This window comes from Taudactylus pleione, unplaced genomic scaffold (genome assembly GCF_031769625.1).
Source record: "Taudactylus pleione unplaced genomic scaffold, aTauple2 ptg001060l, whole genome shotgun sequence".
Classification (NCBI taxonomy): Eukaryota; Metazoa; Chordata; class Amphibia; order Anura; family Myobatrachidae; genus Taudactylus; species Taudactylus pleione.
Window position 1 is genome coordinate 2,860,889 of NW_028285461.1, and position 17,130 is coordinate 2,878,018.

Here is a 17,130-nt window from a genome sequence, read left to right on the forward strand (position 1 = left end):
CAGAAGGCTCAATCAGCATCACACACACTACAGAAGGCTCAATCAGCTTCACACACACTACAGAAGGCTCAATCAGCATCACACACACTACAGAAGGCTCAATCAGCTTCATACACACTACAGAAGGCTCAATCAGCATCACACACACTACAGATGGCTCAATCATCATCACACACACTACAGAAGGCTCAATCAGCATCACACACACTACAGAAGGCTCAATCATCATCACACACACACTACAGAAGGCTCAATCAGCATCACACACACTACAGAAGGCTCAGTCAGCATCACACACACACTACAGAAGGCTCAATCAGCATCACACACACTACAGAAGGCTCAATCAGCTTCACACACACTACAGAAGGCTCAATCAGCTTCATACACACTACAGAAGGCTCAATCAGCATCACACACACTACAGAAGGCTCAATCAGTATCACACACACTACAGAAGGCTCAATCAGCATCACACACACTACAGAAGGCTCAATCAGCATCACACACACTACAGAAGGCTCAATCATCATCACACACACTACAGAAGGCTCAGTCAGCATTACACACACTACAGAAGGCTCAATCAGCACAACACACACTACAGAAGGCTCAATCAGCATCACACACACTACAGATGGCTCAATCAGTATCACACACTACAGAAGGCTCAGTCATCATCACACACACTACAGAAGGCTCACTCATCATCACACACACTACAGAAGGCTCAATCAGCATCACACACACTACAGAAGGCTCAATCAGCATCACACACACTACAGAATGCTCAATCAGCATCACACACACTACAGAAGGCTCAATCAGCATCACACACACTACAGAAGGCTCAATCATCATCACACACACTACAGATGGCTCAATCAGTATCACACACTACAGAAGGCTCAGTCAGCATCACACACACTACAGAAGGCTCACTCATCATCACACACACTACAGAAGGCTCAATCAGCATCACACACACTACAGAAGGCTCAATCAGCATCACACACACTACAGAAGGCTCAAGCAGCATAAATGACACTACAGAATGCTCAGTCAGCATCACACACACTACAGAAGGCTCAGTCAGCATCACACACACTACAGAAGGCTCAGTCAGCATCACACACACTACAGAAGGCTCAGTCAGCATCACACACACTACAGAAGGCTCAATCAGTATCACACACACTACAAAAGGCTCAATCAGTATCACACACTACAGAAGGCTCAATCAGCATCACACACACTACAAAAGGCTCAATCAGCATCACACACACTACAGAAGGCTCAATCATCATCACACACACTACAAAAGGCTCAGTCAGCATCACACACACTACAAAAGGCTCAATCAGCATCACACACACTACAGAAGGCTCAATCAGCATCACACACACTACAGAAGGCTCAATCATCATCACACACACTACAAAAGGCTCAGTCAGCATCACACACACTACAAAAGGCTCAATCAGCATCACACACACTACAGAAGGCTCAGTCAGCATCACACACACTACAGAAGGCTCAAACAGCATCACACACACACTACAAAAGGCTCAGTCAGCATCACACACACTACAGAAGGCTCAGTCAGCATCACACACACTACAGAAGGCTCAGTCAGCATCACACACACTACAGAAGGCTCAATCAGCATCACACACACTACAAAAGGCTCAGTCAGCATCACACACACTACAGAAGGCTCAATCATCATCACACACACTACAGAAGGCTCAGTCAGCATCAAACACACCAGAAGGCTCAGTCAGCATCACACACACTACAGAAGGCTCAATCAGCATCACACACACTACAGAAGGCTCAATCAGCATCACACACAGTACAGAAAGCTCAGTCAGCATCACACACACTACAGAAGGCTCAGAAAGCATCACACACACTACAGAAGGCTCAATCAGCATCACACACACTAAAGAAAGCTCAGTCAGCATCACACACACTACAGAAGGCTCAATCATCATCACACACACTACAGAAGGCTCAATCAGAATCACACACACTACAGAAGGCTCAATCAGCATCACACACAGTACAGAAGGCTCAATCAGCTTCACACACACTACAGAAGGCTCAATCAGCTTCATACACACTACAGAAGGCTCAATCAGCATCACACACACTACAGAAGGCTCAATCAGTATCACACACTACAGAAGGCTCAATCAGCATCACACACACTACAGAAGGCTCAATCAGCATCACACACACTACAGAAGGCTCAATCAGCATCTCACACACACTACAAAAGGCTCAGTCAGCATCACACACACTACAGAAGGCTCAATCATCATCACATACACACCAGAAGGCTCAATCAGCATCACACACACTACAGATGGCTCAATCAGCATCACACACACTACAAAAGACTCAGTCAGCATCACACACACTACAGAAGGCTCAGTCAGCATCACACACACTACAGAAGGCTCAATCAGCATCACACACACTACAAAAGGCTCAGTCAGCATCACACACACTACAGAAGGCTCAATCATCATCACACACACTACAGAAGGCTCAGTCAGCATCACACACACTACAGAAGGCTCAGTCAGCATCACACACACTACAGAAGGCTCAATCAGCATCACACACACTACAGAAGGCTCAATCAGCATCACACACAGTACAGAAAGCTCAGTCAGCATCACACACACTACAGAAGGCTCAGAAAGCATCACACACACTACAGAAGGCTCAATCAGCATCACACACACTACAGAAAGCTCAGTCAGCATCACACACACTACAGAAGGCTCAATCATCATCACACACACTACAGAAGGCTCAATCAGAATCACACACACTACAGAAGGCTCAATCAGCATCACACACAGTACAGAAGGCTCAATCAGTTTCACACACACTACAGAAGGCTCAATCAGCTTCATACACACTACAGAAGGCTCAATCAGCATCACACACACTACAGAAGGCTCAATCAGTATCACACACTACAGAAGGCTCAATCAGCATCACACACACACTACAGAAGGCTCAATCAGCATCACACACACTACAGAAGGCTCAATCAGCATCACACACACTACAGAAGGCTCAATCAGCATCACACACACTACAGAAAGCTCAGTCAGCATCACACACACTACAGAAGGCTCAATCATCATCACACACACTACAGAAGGCTCAATCAGAATCACACACACTACAGAAGGCTCAATCAGCATCACACACAGTACAGAAAGCTCAGTCAGCATCACACACACTACAGAAGGCTCAGTAAGCATCACACACACTACAGAAGGCTCAATAAGCAACACACACACTACAGAAGGCTCAGTCAGCATCACACACACTACAGAAGGCTCAATCAGCATCACACACACTACAGAAGGCTCAATCAGCTTCACACACACTACAGAAGGCTCAATCAGCATCACACACACTACAGAAGGCTCAATCAGCTTCACACACACTACAGAAGGCTCAATCAGCATCACACACACTACAGAAGGCTCAATCATCATCACACACACTACAGAAGGCTCAATCAGCATCACACACACTACAGAAGGCTCAATCATCATCACACACACACTACAGAAGGCTCAATCAGCATCACACACACTACAGAAGGCTCAATAAGCATCACACACACTACAGAAGGCTCAGTCAGCATCACACACACTACAGAAGGCTCAATCAGCATCACACACACTACAGAAGGCTCAATCAGCTTCACACACACTACAGAAGGCTCAATCAGCTTCATACACACTACAGAAGGCTCAATCAGCATCACACACACTACAGAAGGCTCAATCAGTATCACACACACTACAGAAGGCTCAATCAGCATCACACACACTACAGAAGGCTCAATCAGCATCACACACACTACAGAAGGCTCAATCATCATCACACACACTACAGAAGGCTCAGTCAGCATCACACACACTACAGAAGGCTCAATCAGCACAACACACACTACAGAAGGCTCAATCAGCATCACACACACTACAGATGGCTCAATCAGTATCACACACTACAGAAGGCTCAGTCATCATCACACACACTACAGAAGGCTCACTCATCATCACACACACTACAGAAGGCTCAATCAGCATCACACACACTACAGAAGGCTCAATCAGCATCACACACACTACAGAATGCTCAATCAGCATCACACACACTACAGAAGGCTCAATCAGCATCACACACACTACAGAAGGCTCAATCATCATCACACACACTACAGATGCTCAATCAGTATCACACACTACAGAAGGCTCAGTCAGCATCACACACACTACAGAAGGCTCACTCATCATCACACACACTACAGAAGGCTCAATCAGCATCACACACACTACAGAAGGCTCAATCAGCATCACACACACTACAGAAGGCTCAAGCAGCATAAATGACACTACAGAATGCTCAGTCAGCATCACACACACTACAGAAGGCTCAGTCAGCATCACACACACTACAGAAGGCTCAGTCAGCATCACACACACTACAGAAGGCTCAGTCAGCATCACACACACTACAGAAGGCTCAGTCAGCATCACACACACTACAGAAGGCTCAATCAGTATCACACACACTACAGAAGGCTCAATCAGTATCACACACTACAGAAGGCTCAATCAGCATCACACACACTACAAAAGGCTCAATCAGCATCACACACACTACAGAAGGCTCAATCATCATCACACACACTACAAAAGGCTCAGTCAGCATCACACACACTACAAAAGGCTCAATCAGCATCACACACACTACAGAAGGCTCAATCAGCATCACACACACTACAGAAGGCTCAATCATCATCACACACACTACAAAAGGCTCAGTCAGCATCACACACACTACAAAAGGCTCAATCAGCATCACACACACTACAGAAGGCTCAGTCAGCATCACACACACTACAGAAGGCTCAAACAGCATCACACACACACTACAAAAGGCTCAGTCAGCATCACACACACTACAGAAGGCTCAGTCAGCATCACACACACTACAGAAGGCTCAGTCAGCATCACACACACTACAGAAGGCTCAATCAGCATCACACACACTACAAAAGGCTCAGTCAGCATCACACACACTACAGAAGGCTCAATCATCATCACACACACTACAGAAGGCTCAGTCAGCATCACACACACTACAGAAGGCTCAGTCAGCATCACACACACTACAGAAGGCTCAATCAGCATCACACACACTACAGAAGGCTCAATCAGCATCACACACAGTACAGAAAGCTCAGTCAGCATCACACACACTACAGAAGGCTCAGAAAGCATCACACACACTACAGAAGGCTCAATCAGCATCACACACACTACAGAAAGCTCAGTCAGCATCACACACACTACAGAAGGCTCAATCATCATCACACACACTACAGAAGGCTCAATCAGAATCACACACACTACAGAAGGCTCAATCAGCATCACACACAGTACAGAAGGCTCAATCAGCTTCACACACACTACAGAAGGCTCAATCAGCTTCATACACACTACAGAAGGCTCAATCAGCATCACACACACTACAGAAGGCTCAATCAGTATCACACACTACAGAAGGCTCAATCAGCATCACACACACTACAGAAGGCTCAATCAGCATCACACACACTACAGAAGGCTCAATCAGCATCACACACACTACAAAAGGCTCAGTCAGCATCACACACACTACAGAAGGCTCAATCATCATCACATACACACCAGAAGGCTCAATCAGCATCACACACACTACAGAAGGCTCAATCAGCATCACACACACACTACAGAAGGCTCAATCAGCATCACACACACTACAGAAGGCTCAATAAGCATCACACACACTACAGAAGGCTCAATCATCATCACACACACTACAGAAGGCTCAATCAGCATCACACACACTACAGAAGGCTCAATCATCATCACACACACTACAGAAGGCTCAATCAGCATCACACACACTACAGAAGGCTCAATAAGCATCACACACACTACAGAAGGCTCAGTCAGCATCACACACACTACAGAAGGCTCAATCAGCATCACACACTACAGAAGGCTCAATCAGCTTCACACACACTATAGAAGGCTCAATCAGCTTCATACACACTACAAAAGGCTCAATCAGCATCACACACACTACAGAAGGCTCAATCAGTATCACACACTACAGAAGGCTCAATCAGCATCACACACACTACAGAAGGCTCAATCAGCATCACGCACACTACAGAAGGCTCAATCATCATCACACACACTACAAAAGGCTCAGTCAGCATCACACACACTACAGAAGGCTCAATCATCATCACACACGCTACAGAAGGCTCAATCAGCATCACACACACTACAGAAGGCTCAATCAGCATCACACACACTACAGAAGGCTCAATCATCATCACACACACTACAGAAGGCTCAGTCAGCATCACACACACTACAGAAGGCTCAATCAGCATCACACACACTACAGAAGGCTCAATCAGCATCATACACACTACAGAAGGCTCAATCAGCATCACACACACTACAGAAAGCTCAGTCAGCATCACACACACTACAGAAGGCTCAGTAAGCATCACACACACTAAAGAAGGCTCAATCAGCATCACACACACTACAGAAGGCTCAATCATCATCACACACACTACAGAAGGCTCAATCAGCATCACACACACTACAGAAGGCTCAATCATCATCACACACACTACAGAAGGCTCAGTCAGCATCACACACACTACAGAAGGCTGAATCAGCATCACACATACTACAGAAGGCTCAATCAGCATCACACACACTACAGAAGGCTCAATCAGCATCACACACACTACAGAAGGCTCAATAAGCATCACACACACTACAGAAGGCTCAGTCAGCATCACACACACTACAGAAGACTCAATCAGCATCACACACACTACAGAAGGCTCAATCAGCTTCACACACACTACAGAAGGCTCAATCAGCTTCATACACACTACAGAAGGCTCAATCAGCATCACACACACTACAGAAGGCTCAATCAGTATCACACACTACAGAAGGCTCAATCAGCATCACACACACTACAGAAGGCTCAATCAGCATCACACACACTACAAAAGGCTCAGTCAGCATCACACACACTACAGAAGGCTCAATCATCATCACACACACTACAGAAGGCTCAATCAGCATCACACACACTACAGAAGGCTCAATCAGCATCACACACACTACAGAAGGCTCAATCATCATCACACACACTACAGAAGGCTCAGTCAGCATCACACACACTACAGAAGGCTCAATCAGCATCACACACACTACAGAAGGCTCAATCAGCATCATACACACTACAGAAGGCTCAATCAGCATCACACACACTACAGAAAGCTCAGTCAGCATCACACACACTACAGAAGGCTCAGTAAGCATCACACACACTACAGAAAGCTCAGTCAGCATCACACACACTACAGAAGGCTCAATCAGCATCACACACACTACAGAAGGCTCAATCAGCATCACACACACTACAGAAGGCTCAATCAGCATCACACACACTACAGAAGGCTCAATCAGCATCACACACACTACAAAAGGCTCAATCAGCATCACACACACTACAAAAGGCTCAGTCAGCATCACACACACTACAAAAGGCTCAATCAGCATCACACACACTACAGAAGGTTCAGTCAGCATCACACACACTACAGAAGGCTCAATCAGCATCACACACACTACAAAAGGCTCAGTCAGCATCACACACACTACAGAAGGCTCAATCATCATCACACACACTACAGAAGGCTCAATCAGCATCACACACACTACAGAAGGCTCAATCATCATCACACACACTACAGAAGGCTCAATCAGCATCACACACACTACAGAAGGCTCAATCAGCATCACACACACTACAGAAGGCTCAATCAGCATCACACACACTACAGAAGGCTCAATCAGCATCACACACACTACAGAAAGCTCAGTCAGCATCACACACACTACAGAAGGCTCAGTAAGCATCACACACACTACAGAAGGCTCAATAAGCATCACACTTTTAGAAGGCTCCATTACACACACACTACAGAAGGTTCAGTGAAAACGACAATGGATAATGATCAGTCACCTGTGCACACCTTCCGGCGTACAGTCAGCAAGGTGCACACAAAGCAGAGAAGACTTCATGAGTGTTGCATAAACCGGAGCTGGCTTTGGCAGAGGTGCACATAGGCACACACACACATAGGGGGCTGTATTAGTTTATTAGTGATACATACGCTGATTTGCCTACTGTCATATGCACACTATGTGTAGCCAGGCTCCTCAATGTATTGGACTGGCATGAAAAAGGGTTTAGCTTTTGCAGACTATAGCACCAGCAGTCAGTGCTACAAACACAGGACATACATTGTCTATTAGAGTCATATAACTAAATGAGTGGAGCCTCAAGTTTGCATGTATCACACAAAGGGGATTTTTCACACACATGTAAGTGGTCTCCACCATCTGTCACTGTCATATACAGTAGATCAGCTACTCCAGTGTGTTACTGTTATACTGGTTACCATAGGACATACCAGAAGACATGTTCCTGTCTGTGTTGCGGCAAGTTTGCAGGGTCTTGGCACTTTCCCTGTTACCAAAGTCTGCAGCTTCTGTAACTGCTGTAGCAGAGACCTGGGGATCAGAATTCAGCAGAATTACCGTCTTTGTAAGGTGCATTTCATGCAGTACTAAGCACCCTTTAGTCACTGCTAGTAACGGTTAGTATTAATATCTGTATACCTGCCAACATTCATCAATGGAAAATCGGACTTGATTTTTCAAATTGTCTGGCCCACCCCAAACTCCGACCATTGTGTAGAAGAAACACTGATACTTTTCATATGTACCAAAAGCGCTCATCCGTGACTAATAAGCTACTGCCGCAGCGCCTGATTGAGGACAGCAGGTGGCACTAGTGTTCCACTTTATTCACAGACAAACTTAACATTATGCAATTTTTCCAAGCTGGGTGCTACTATTAAGACACAGTTTTGGTGTATCTTCCAACATGACCCGAATCACCCTGCACACAGTCATCTACGCATGTTTTTTTCCCATTTATTTTCCAAATTCCAGCTATGTTTGTCGAATTATTTAATCAGAGTTAAATATACAAGACCAACCGGAGTAGTTGACTCTGTACTGGGTGATGTGGGTTATATTGGCTGTTCATGTCGCTACGGTGTTTGAGAGACAAGTGTAAGGGCCAAGTTGGATCATTAGTGTTTTAAGAATAGATGGAAAAAAATATCTGAGCAGAATTACTGTAAACTTTCCACACATACTCAAAAATGGCCGCCTACACCCCCTCTTTCCCAGCTGAGGCCCATTGCCTGGGAGCCTTATAGCTTTGGAGATACTCACTCAGGGACACCTCAATAATTTACTGTGACAACTGACCAATTAATGCTAATGTGTCACAAGGGGGCCCATTTAGTAATAAGCGAGACCGTCTCTTCACTCCTGCGTCAGACTCCTGCACATGCGTGATCTACAGACCATGCATGCACAGCGGCCATTGAGGGGGGGGGGTTTACCTCTCCTGGTAATTTTTAGTTGTGTAAGCTGCGGGGACCAAACTCCGGAATGGAAAGGTAAATCTGACAGCATCGCCTTAGAAACCTATGGGGGCTGCTGCTGCTATTGCACATGGAGGGACCGATCTGCTGCGATCACTCCATAATATATCTTGGGGATACTAAATATTCCCGGGTATCGGAATATGCCACAAATATTTAATGATAAATAGGCCCAAAGGGCTGAAATTCTACGGCCTGCAGCAGCAATGCAGGGTGAGCTACTGTGGAGGTGGCTGGGGACGAGTATCTCCTGAACAGTTGGGGCATCAGTCCCCTGTTCTGCTACTTTGGGCTGTATGCAATTAGCGGCGAAAACGGACGATTTCTGAACAAAACCCGGCAAAATTGGCCGTTTTTTCGGCAAATAAACAGTTGAAAAGTTTTCTCCATCTCAGACCAGGAGAATAAAAATACAAACTCCCTATTTTTCCCTAAAAATAGGATCTTCCCCTAATAATACATCACCAAATTTTTTTTTCGTAAGTTGCGAACTCTGTCGAAAAACGACAGCCGCAAATTTTGGGTGAAAAAAAAAGTTGCAAATGGTTTCAACGTATTGGGTCTGATATTATAGGGGGCGGTCTGGATGCACCAAGTGTTTTAAACATCGCACACAGTCGCAGCAGACATTTTTTTAACGGTTTTTAAAACTACGTTTTTACGACACGAAAATATACTTGCACCCATGTTAACGTGCCCCCAATTTACGTGGAACAGTAAATGTCTGGGAAAAAAAAAACAGCTTTCTATCATTTTGACAGATTTTTTTTTTTTTCCACCCATAATGTGTGCGGTCGTTTTTCGCCAAAGTACACAACTTACGCAAAAAAATGTTGGGTTAATTTATCATTAGGAGGGTTGTCCAAAGGGTTCTGAAAGAAATCTCCACATCTGTAGGCAAAAATAGGGATTCATTTTTTTTCTCCAGGTCTGAGATGGAGAAAACTTTTCGCCTGTTTCAGTCTATCCTATTATCATGGGTGCGATAATATCAGCACAAAAATCGGCCGATATTATCGGGGCCCCTAGTGGGAGGAAGTGAACAGATAAAGTTTGTGATGGGTAAACATCTCCTTTAAGCGAGCAGAAATATTAGTGTCCATATTATCCTGTAGTTTCCTTATGGAGCAGGATCCATAGGCCTCAGCTACTAAAGAGATGGTACAGAGGGCCTCATTCAGAGGCGGTCGTAGGATGCAAGCGGTCGTTCTGAAACAGGGCGGCCGCTTGCATCCTAAACGTCCGCCTCCATGCAGGTCGTTAGGCTGTGGGTTAACACCCACAGCTCTAACGACCGCTAGGGGTGATGGTCGCGATGGTCAAGACCATAGCGACAATCGGGGCTAACGACGAGACCCTAAGGTAGGCTCTCATCAACCTCCCCAGGTTGATGAGAGCCTACCTTAGGGTCCCCAGGGTCCCCAGCTCCCCACTGACATCACTGATGATGTCAGTGGGGCCACCCCCAAACGGCAAGCGTTCCGACAGGAACGCCTCCGTTTGGCCGGGCACGCCCCCGGCCCGCCCATGCAAACGGAGTGAGCTGTCACTCAACATCGACAGCTCGCCCCGTCTGCTACGAGACCCCTAACGACGGATCACCCGTCGTTAGCCGGGTCTCGCGCATGCGCACGACGGAGCCGGCTCCGTTGTTCGCATGCGCACTGGAGCAACATCGACCCGGTTGCGAGCTCGTAGAGCTAACGACCGGCTCTGAATAACCACCACAACCCTTGTGTAGTAATGATTGTAAGCAGTGAGTAATGCACATTAGAGGAAGCCTTATTTATTCCACCCATTGCCCAGTATGTGTCACATCTCACCTGTTGGCGCTTTCCAGAGTCTCCACCTTTTTCCACAGCTCACTGTTCTGGGATGTAAAGGATTCCACCCTGGGAGAGAGCGACACAGGCACAGTGTAACACAGACATACAGACAGAGACAGTAATGACAGCGGACAGGCGTCAGACTGAGGCAGGGAAAACGGTACAGAGAGAAGGCGTCAGGTGCAGGAACAATATAACGGTGATAGTGAGAGCAGCGAGAGCACCAGGGGCAATGGCAGCACAAAAGCAGGTATCACGTACATAAGAATGCAGAGAAAAGACTGCACTATAGGATCATGGTGCTCAGCGTAGGACTAGAGAAGGCGCAGTACATTCCTAACTCACTTTTTTTCCAGACACTCCACATATTCTTTTTTTTTCCTCCGGCTCTCCTGGGCTGAGATCTGAAATGGAGTCAAAAGGGACCCAAAGTCATGTACATAACCATCACAATCACTTTCATATTACCCAGCTTTACCTGACTAACAGGGCCGACACAATAGCGAGTACCCACAGAATACTTAAGGCTCATACACACTTAATGATATGCTCCATGAGCGATATCGTTAAGTGTTTCCCCTGCACTGCCGGGCTCAATGTCATTAACGACATTAAAGATACACACTAAACGATATCATTAACAATATCGTTCAGTGACCGCATCCTCCCTCATCCCTAGGTTGCCCTGCTAGTACGGGCGATGAAAGACATCGTTAACGTTCAGCGGGAGCACGTATCGTTAACAATATCATGCATACACACTGGACGATAGTGAACGCCGTGAACGATAACGATATCGTTATCGTTCCTAACGTCCAATTTATCGTCTAGTGTGTACGCGGCTTTCGACTATGTGCAAACGCCCAAATGCCACCCCATGACACAGATTAAGCAGATTGCAATGCGCACGACTTTAAATCGCCCGCAATTGCTCAAATTTGCCAATGCTTGGCTTGGATGCGTATACAGGGCCTGATTCAGAGCTGAACGCTCTGAGCAGAACGCTCGCTCTGAATCAGGGCCGTCCTATTTAAATGTGGAGCGGCCTTTTGGACGCTCGCATAGCTGTGGGTTACCACCCACAGCTTATGCGAGTGTCCATGATGATGGTCGCGATGGTCAAAGACCATCGTGACCATCGGGCTTGCGACGAGACCCTGCGGTAGGGTCTCGCTGCCGCAAGCCCAGGAGTGATTTTGGCTATATCAGAGCCAAAATCACTCCCACTGACATCACTAGTGATGTCAGTGGGGACGGCTTCAGACGGTAGGCGTTCCCATGGGAACGCCTCCGCCTGGCAGCCACGCCCCCGGCACGCCCACCAAAGGGGGCGTGCTGTCAGTCACCATCGACAGCACGCCCCCTTTGGTGCGAGACCCCGAGCGACGTATTTCTCGTCGCTCGCCGGGTCTCGTGCATGCGCACGATGGAGCTCCCTCTGTCGTGCGCATGCGCATTCGCACAACATCGACCCGCTTGCGAGCGAACTTCCCTCGCGAGCGGGTCTGAATGACCCCACAGTGTGAAAAATTGCAAGGTCCGTCCAAAGAATGGAGTTAGTGAAACTCTGAATCAGACCCTCCATGTGTAAGGCGCCCACGAACCAATGGTGCCCCAGGCTTTCCTAATAGTAGTGTCAGCACTGCTTCCAATGTAGAAAATGCTCTGTTATTTTAAACATGAAAGTGTCCTGGGATAACCATGACACACGTGAGTAATGCATGTATTGTGTCCCGGCTCCCTGAGCTCCCGGCCTGTGCGCTCCTTACACGGCTGCTTTTTAGAAAACCAAAATATTAAGGTGTACAATCACGTACAATTCATTGGGGGAGGTGTACTAAGCCTTCAAAAAAGTGATAAAGTGTAGAGTGACAAAGGCCCTCATTCAGAGACGCTCGCTATTTGCGGTCTTTCGTTCTAAAACAAGTGGTGGCTATTCAAATGAACCGTTCGCTAATTGCGGTCTGTTCACGCCTCTAAGTCTGAACGAGTGAGCAAACCTTGCGGTTGTAATTTTGAAAAATACGCCCCCTTGCCGCTCGCACCATACGTCATGTCCGCTATTTATTAGATTAATCGAGTACATCGAACAGCGTATGAACTGCTCGCTATTCTTGTGGTTGGTTTTTCCTACCACTATATTGCGAGCAGTTGTGACTATAAAACAACCAGGTGACGTGGTCGATGACGCTGCTGTATTAATTATGCACACCCATAAAACGCCCGTTTTGACCTTTAAGCACGCCTGCGTTCTGAATTCCACTCCCCGTTTTCAAGCACCTTCCCCTGTTACCACCCACATACGCCTTAGCCTGTCACTCAAAATAGCAGGCATTCGCTATTTAGCGAACTAACGATTTTCGGCCGCACTGACTGGTTCGCGCATGCGTATTACAAAGCGTACGCATGCGCAGATGTGCGAACATCGCTCGGAACGACCGAGCGGCCGCTTACGAGCGGCTCTGAATCAGGCCCTGAATCCGGACCATAGTCAGAATACAATCTGGTATAAGTGATGAGTGTAAAGGTGCGCGTATCCACTACCCGATTTTACCAGGCGATTGAACGATAACGACATCATTATCGTTCAATCATTTTAAATCGGGCACAACTCGGTCAGTTTAATGTCAAAAACGACCAGCGATGCACACGTCCGCTGGTCGTTTTTGACATCTATCAGCTCCCGAACATGCTGGTCAACCTGACGATGTCGTCAGGTTGCCCATGTTCGGGAATGAATGATATGCCTACACTGAACGACTGAACGTTCAGTGTAAGCACATCAGAGACTGTGAAACGACTGCACGATTACAATGTCGTAATCGTGCATTCGTTTCACAGACGCTTAGTGGATACGCACCTTAACTCATTCACAGACGCTTTAGTAATAGCAGCAGTGCCTTACCCAGAAAGCTAGAGAGGCGATGCATTACCAACAGCAATAATAATATCTATTTGCTTTTCTAATTAAATGAATTGCCCAGTTTTATTCTATTTAAATACACTGAGAATAATAATAATAAAAGAATTTTGTTTCATCAATGTTGCTTCCTAGTTTCATTTAAAGGTCTAAGCTGAAAATTTAATTTTTACACTGGCAAATTTTGTACCATATAATTTAGCTGAAGGAGACACGTGGCCCGACGCGTTTCTAGTTCAGTAACAATATGGAATTGTATGCAAATGAAGTACAATGTCATGAAATGCGTGGGTCAAGGGTTCATTAAGGCTTCACGTTTATATCCCATAGAGCTCCCTATTCACCTTGTTCTTGATCTTCCTGCGGACTCTCTTCAGCGCCTTCTCTTCTGTTTTAGTGAGGGGGAGTTTGGTGGGAATGGGGTACCCCTCTGCTACCAGGGTACGTCTTTCCTCCTCCGTCAGCATCAGAGGTCCTGATGTGCCTTGCAGTTTCTGAGTACCAAAAAGCACATCACTCTGTAATAATAATGCTGGATTCGGCAGCAGGTACCACTCATAGCTTTAGATTAGACCATAGGTTCTCAAACTCAGTCCTCAGGAACCCAAACACAGGTCTCCTCACAGCAGGGCCGGCTCTAGGGGTGTTCGAAATGACCGGTCGCACAGGGGCGCCCCCCATAGAGTGTGCGCGGCATCCATTCAATGACGGGAGAGGGCTGGGGTAAACCGGATAAGCCTCCTAATAACATCATGTAGGGGGCGTGGCCTATGGTAATTAGGCCACGCACCCATTTTCGGTCGAGATAGGGCGCTCTGGAGGGGGCCAGCACAGGGTGCTCCGACCCCTTGAGCCGGCCCTGCCTCACAGAATCACAAGTGAGATAATTAGCTCCACCTGTGGATCTTTTAAAATGTGTCAGTGAGTAATGAATACACCTGTGCACCTGCTGGGTGACCTAGAAAATGTGAACTGTGTGGGGTCCTGAGGACCGAGTTTGAGAACCACTGGATTAGACAGTCAGCTCAGTGGGATAGATAGATGAAATACATCATACTCACATGAGGAGCGGTAAGCAGCGGCGATGAGGAGATGGCATGGGAGGAGCGAGCCGCTGGACGGGCCGGACTGGGAGGTGGAAGAGAGCGAGGACTTTGAGATTCATCACTATCACTGCTATGACTACTGGGAGGAGTAAGAGGCATGACCCCCAATACATCTACAGTGAGAAAGAGCAAAAGTAAAAGAGGAGTATAATACAATACACCACTGGGTCACATCAAGTAATTTGCATATTAAATGAAACATGTGCGTGTCATAGGGTTAGAAAAGGTGGTTGTCTGACAAATCAGCTCACCAGAACTACCAGCTCATGGAAGCCAATTGTGTATTTATTTATTACCAGTTATTTATATAGCGCACACATATTCCGCAGCGCTTTACAGAGAGTATTTGGCCATTCACATCAGTCCCTGCCCCAGCGGAGCTTACAATCTATGGGCCTGATTCAGAGCTGAACGCTCTGACCAGAGCGCTAGCTCTGAATCAGGGCCCTCCTCCCTGAAAATGGAGCGTCCTCTTGGACGCTCGCATAGCTGTGGGTGACCACCCACAGCATATGTGAGCGTCCATGATGATGGTCGCGATGGTCTTGACCATCGCGACCATCAGGCTTGCGACGGAGACCCTGCGGTAGGGTCTCGCTGCCGCAAGCCCAGGAGTGATTTTGGCTCTATCAGAGCCAAAATCACTCCCACTGACATCACTAGTGATGTCAGTGGGGCCGGCTCTAGACGGTAGGCGTTCCCATTGGAACGCCTCCGTCTGGCAGGCACGCCCACCAAAGGGGGCGTGCTGTCAATCAACATCAACAGCACGCCCCCTTTGGTGCGAAACCTGGAGCGACAGCTTGGCTGTCGCAGTCCGGGTCTCGCGCATGCGCACGACGGAGCTCCCTCCGTCATGCGCATGCGCAGTGGGGGAACATCGACCTGTTTGCGAGCGTCCTTTGCCCGCGAACGGGTCTGAATTACCCCCTATGTTCCCTATCACATGCTCACACACATACACACTAGGATTATTTTTTTTATTGGGAGCCAATCAACCTATCAGTATCTTTTTGGAGTGTGGGAGGAAACCGGAGTACCCGGAGGAAACCCACGCAAGGGAGAATATACAAACTCCACACAGTTAGGGTTGTAGTGGGAATCGAACCTACAGCCTCAGTGCTGTGAGGCAGTAATGCTAACCATTACACCGTCTGTGCTGCCCATAACGGTTTCCTGCACTCATGAGAACTAAACGCCGTTTCTGTGCCCCAACAGACTTCACAGAGAGCTTAATAGAGTCACTGGAGATGATTGAGTTGTTCATGGTACATTGATTGCGTTCTGTTCACCTCCTGATGAACGCCATGGTTTTAACACTCATAAATGTGATTCACTGATCACCGAGGACTCCGCTGTCAGTATAATTGTACTGATCTTACACACTGTCTGTACTAAATATGTAGTCTCCCTCTGTCCAGCACCAGGCACTGAGAGCCTTATAATAGTCTATTCATCAAGGTTCCCTTTATAGCACAGGATAACCATTTTGGAATCATATGTACAAATAAATATATTAAGTGTAAATTATCACTCACCTGGTGGTGCATTTAGCAAGTGGTTTGGTATTCCTGGCTCTACTTTTATGTGCGATATTGGGGTTCTGGAGACATTCTGTAAAAGAGA

General features: G+C 46.9%; 1 protein-coding gene across 2 annotated transcripts in view; it reads right to left on the bottom strand.

Moving 5' to 3' along the window:
* CREB3L1 (cAMP responsive element binding protein 3 like 1) overlaps positions 1 to 17,130 on the bottom strand; it is a 92,921-nt gene that overhangs the window by 16,525 nt on the left and 59,266 nt on the right. For both annotated transcript variants that reach the window (XM_088461472.1, XM_088461471.1), the window contains exons 4-9: positions 17,043 to 17,118; positions 15,460 to 15,617; positions 14,743 to 14,892; positions 11,824 to 11,882; positions 11,476 to 11,544; positions 8,606 to 8,705 (exon numbers count right to left, since the gene is read on the bottom strand). In XM_088461472.1, the coding sequence (XP_088317598.1) occupies positions 8,606 to 8,705; positions 11,476 to 11,544; positions 11,824 to 11,882; positions 14,743 to 14,892; positions 15,460 to 15,617; positions 17,043 to 17,118 (612 nt within the window). The remainder of the gene's footprint in view (positions 1 to 8,605; positions 8,706 to 11,475; positions 11,545 to 11,823; positions 11,883 to 14,742; positions 14,893 to 15,459; positions 15,618 to 17,042; positions 17,119 to 17,130) is intronic.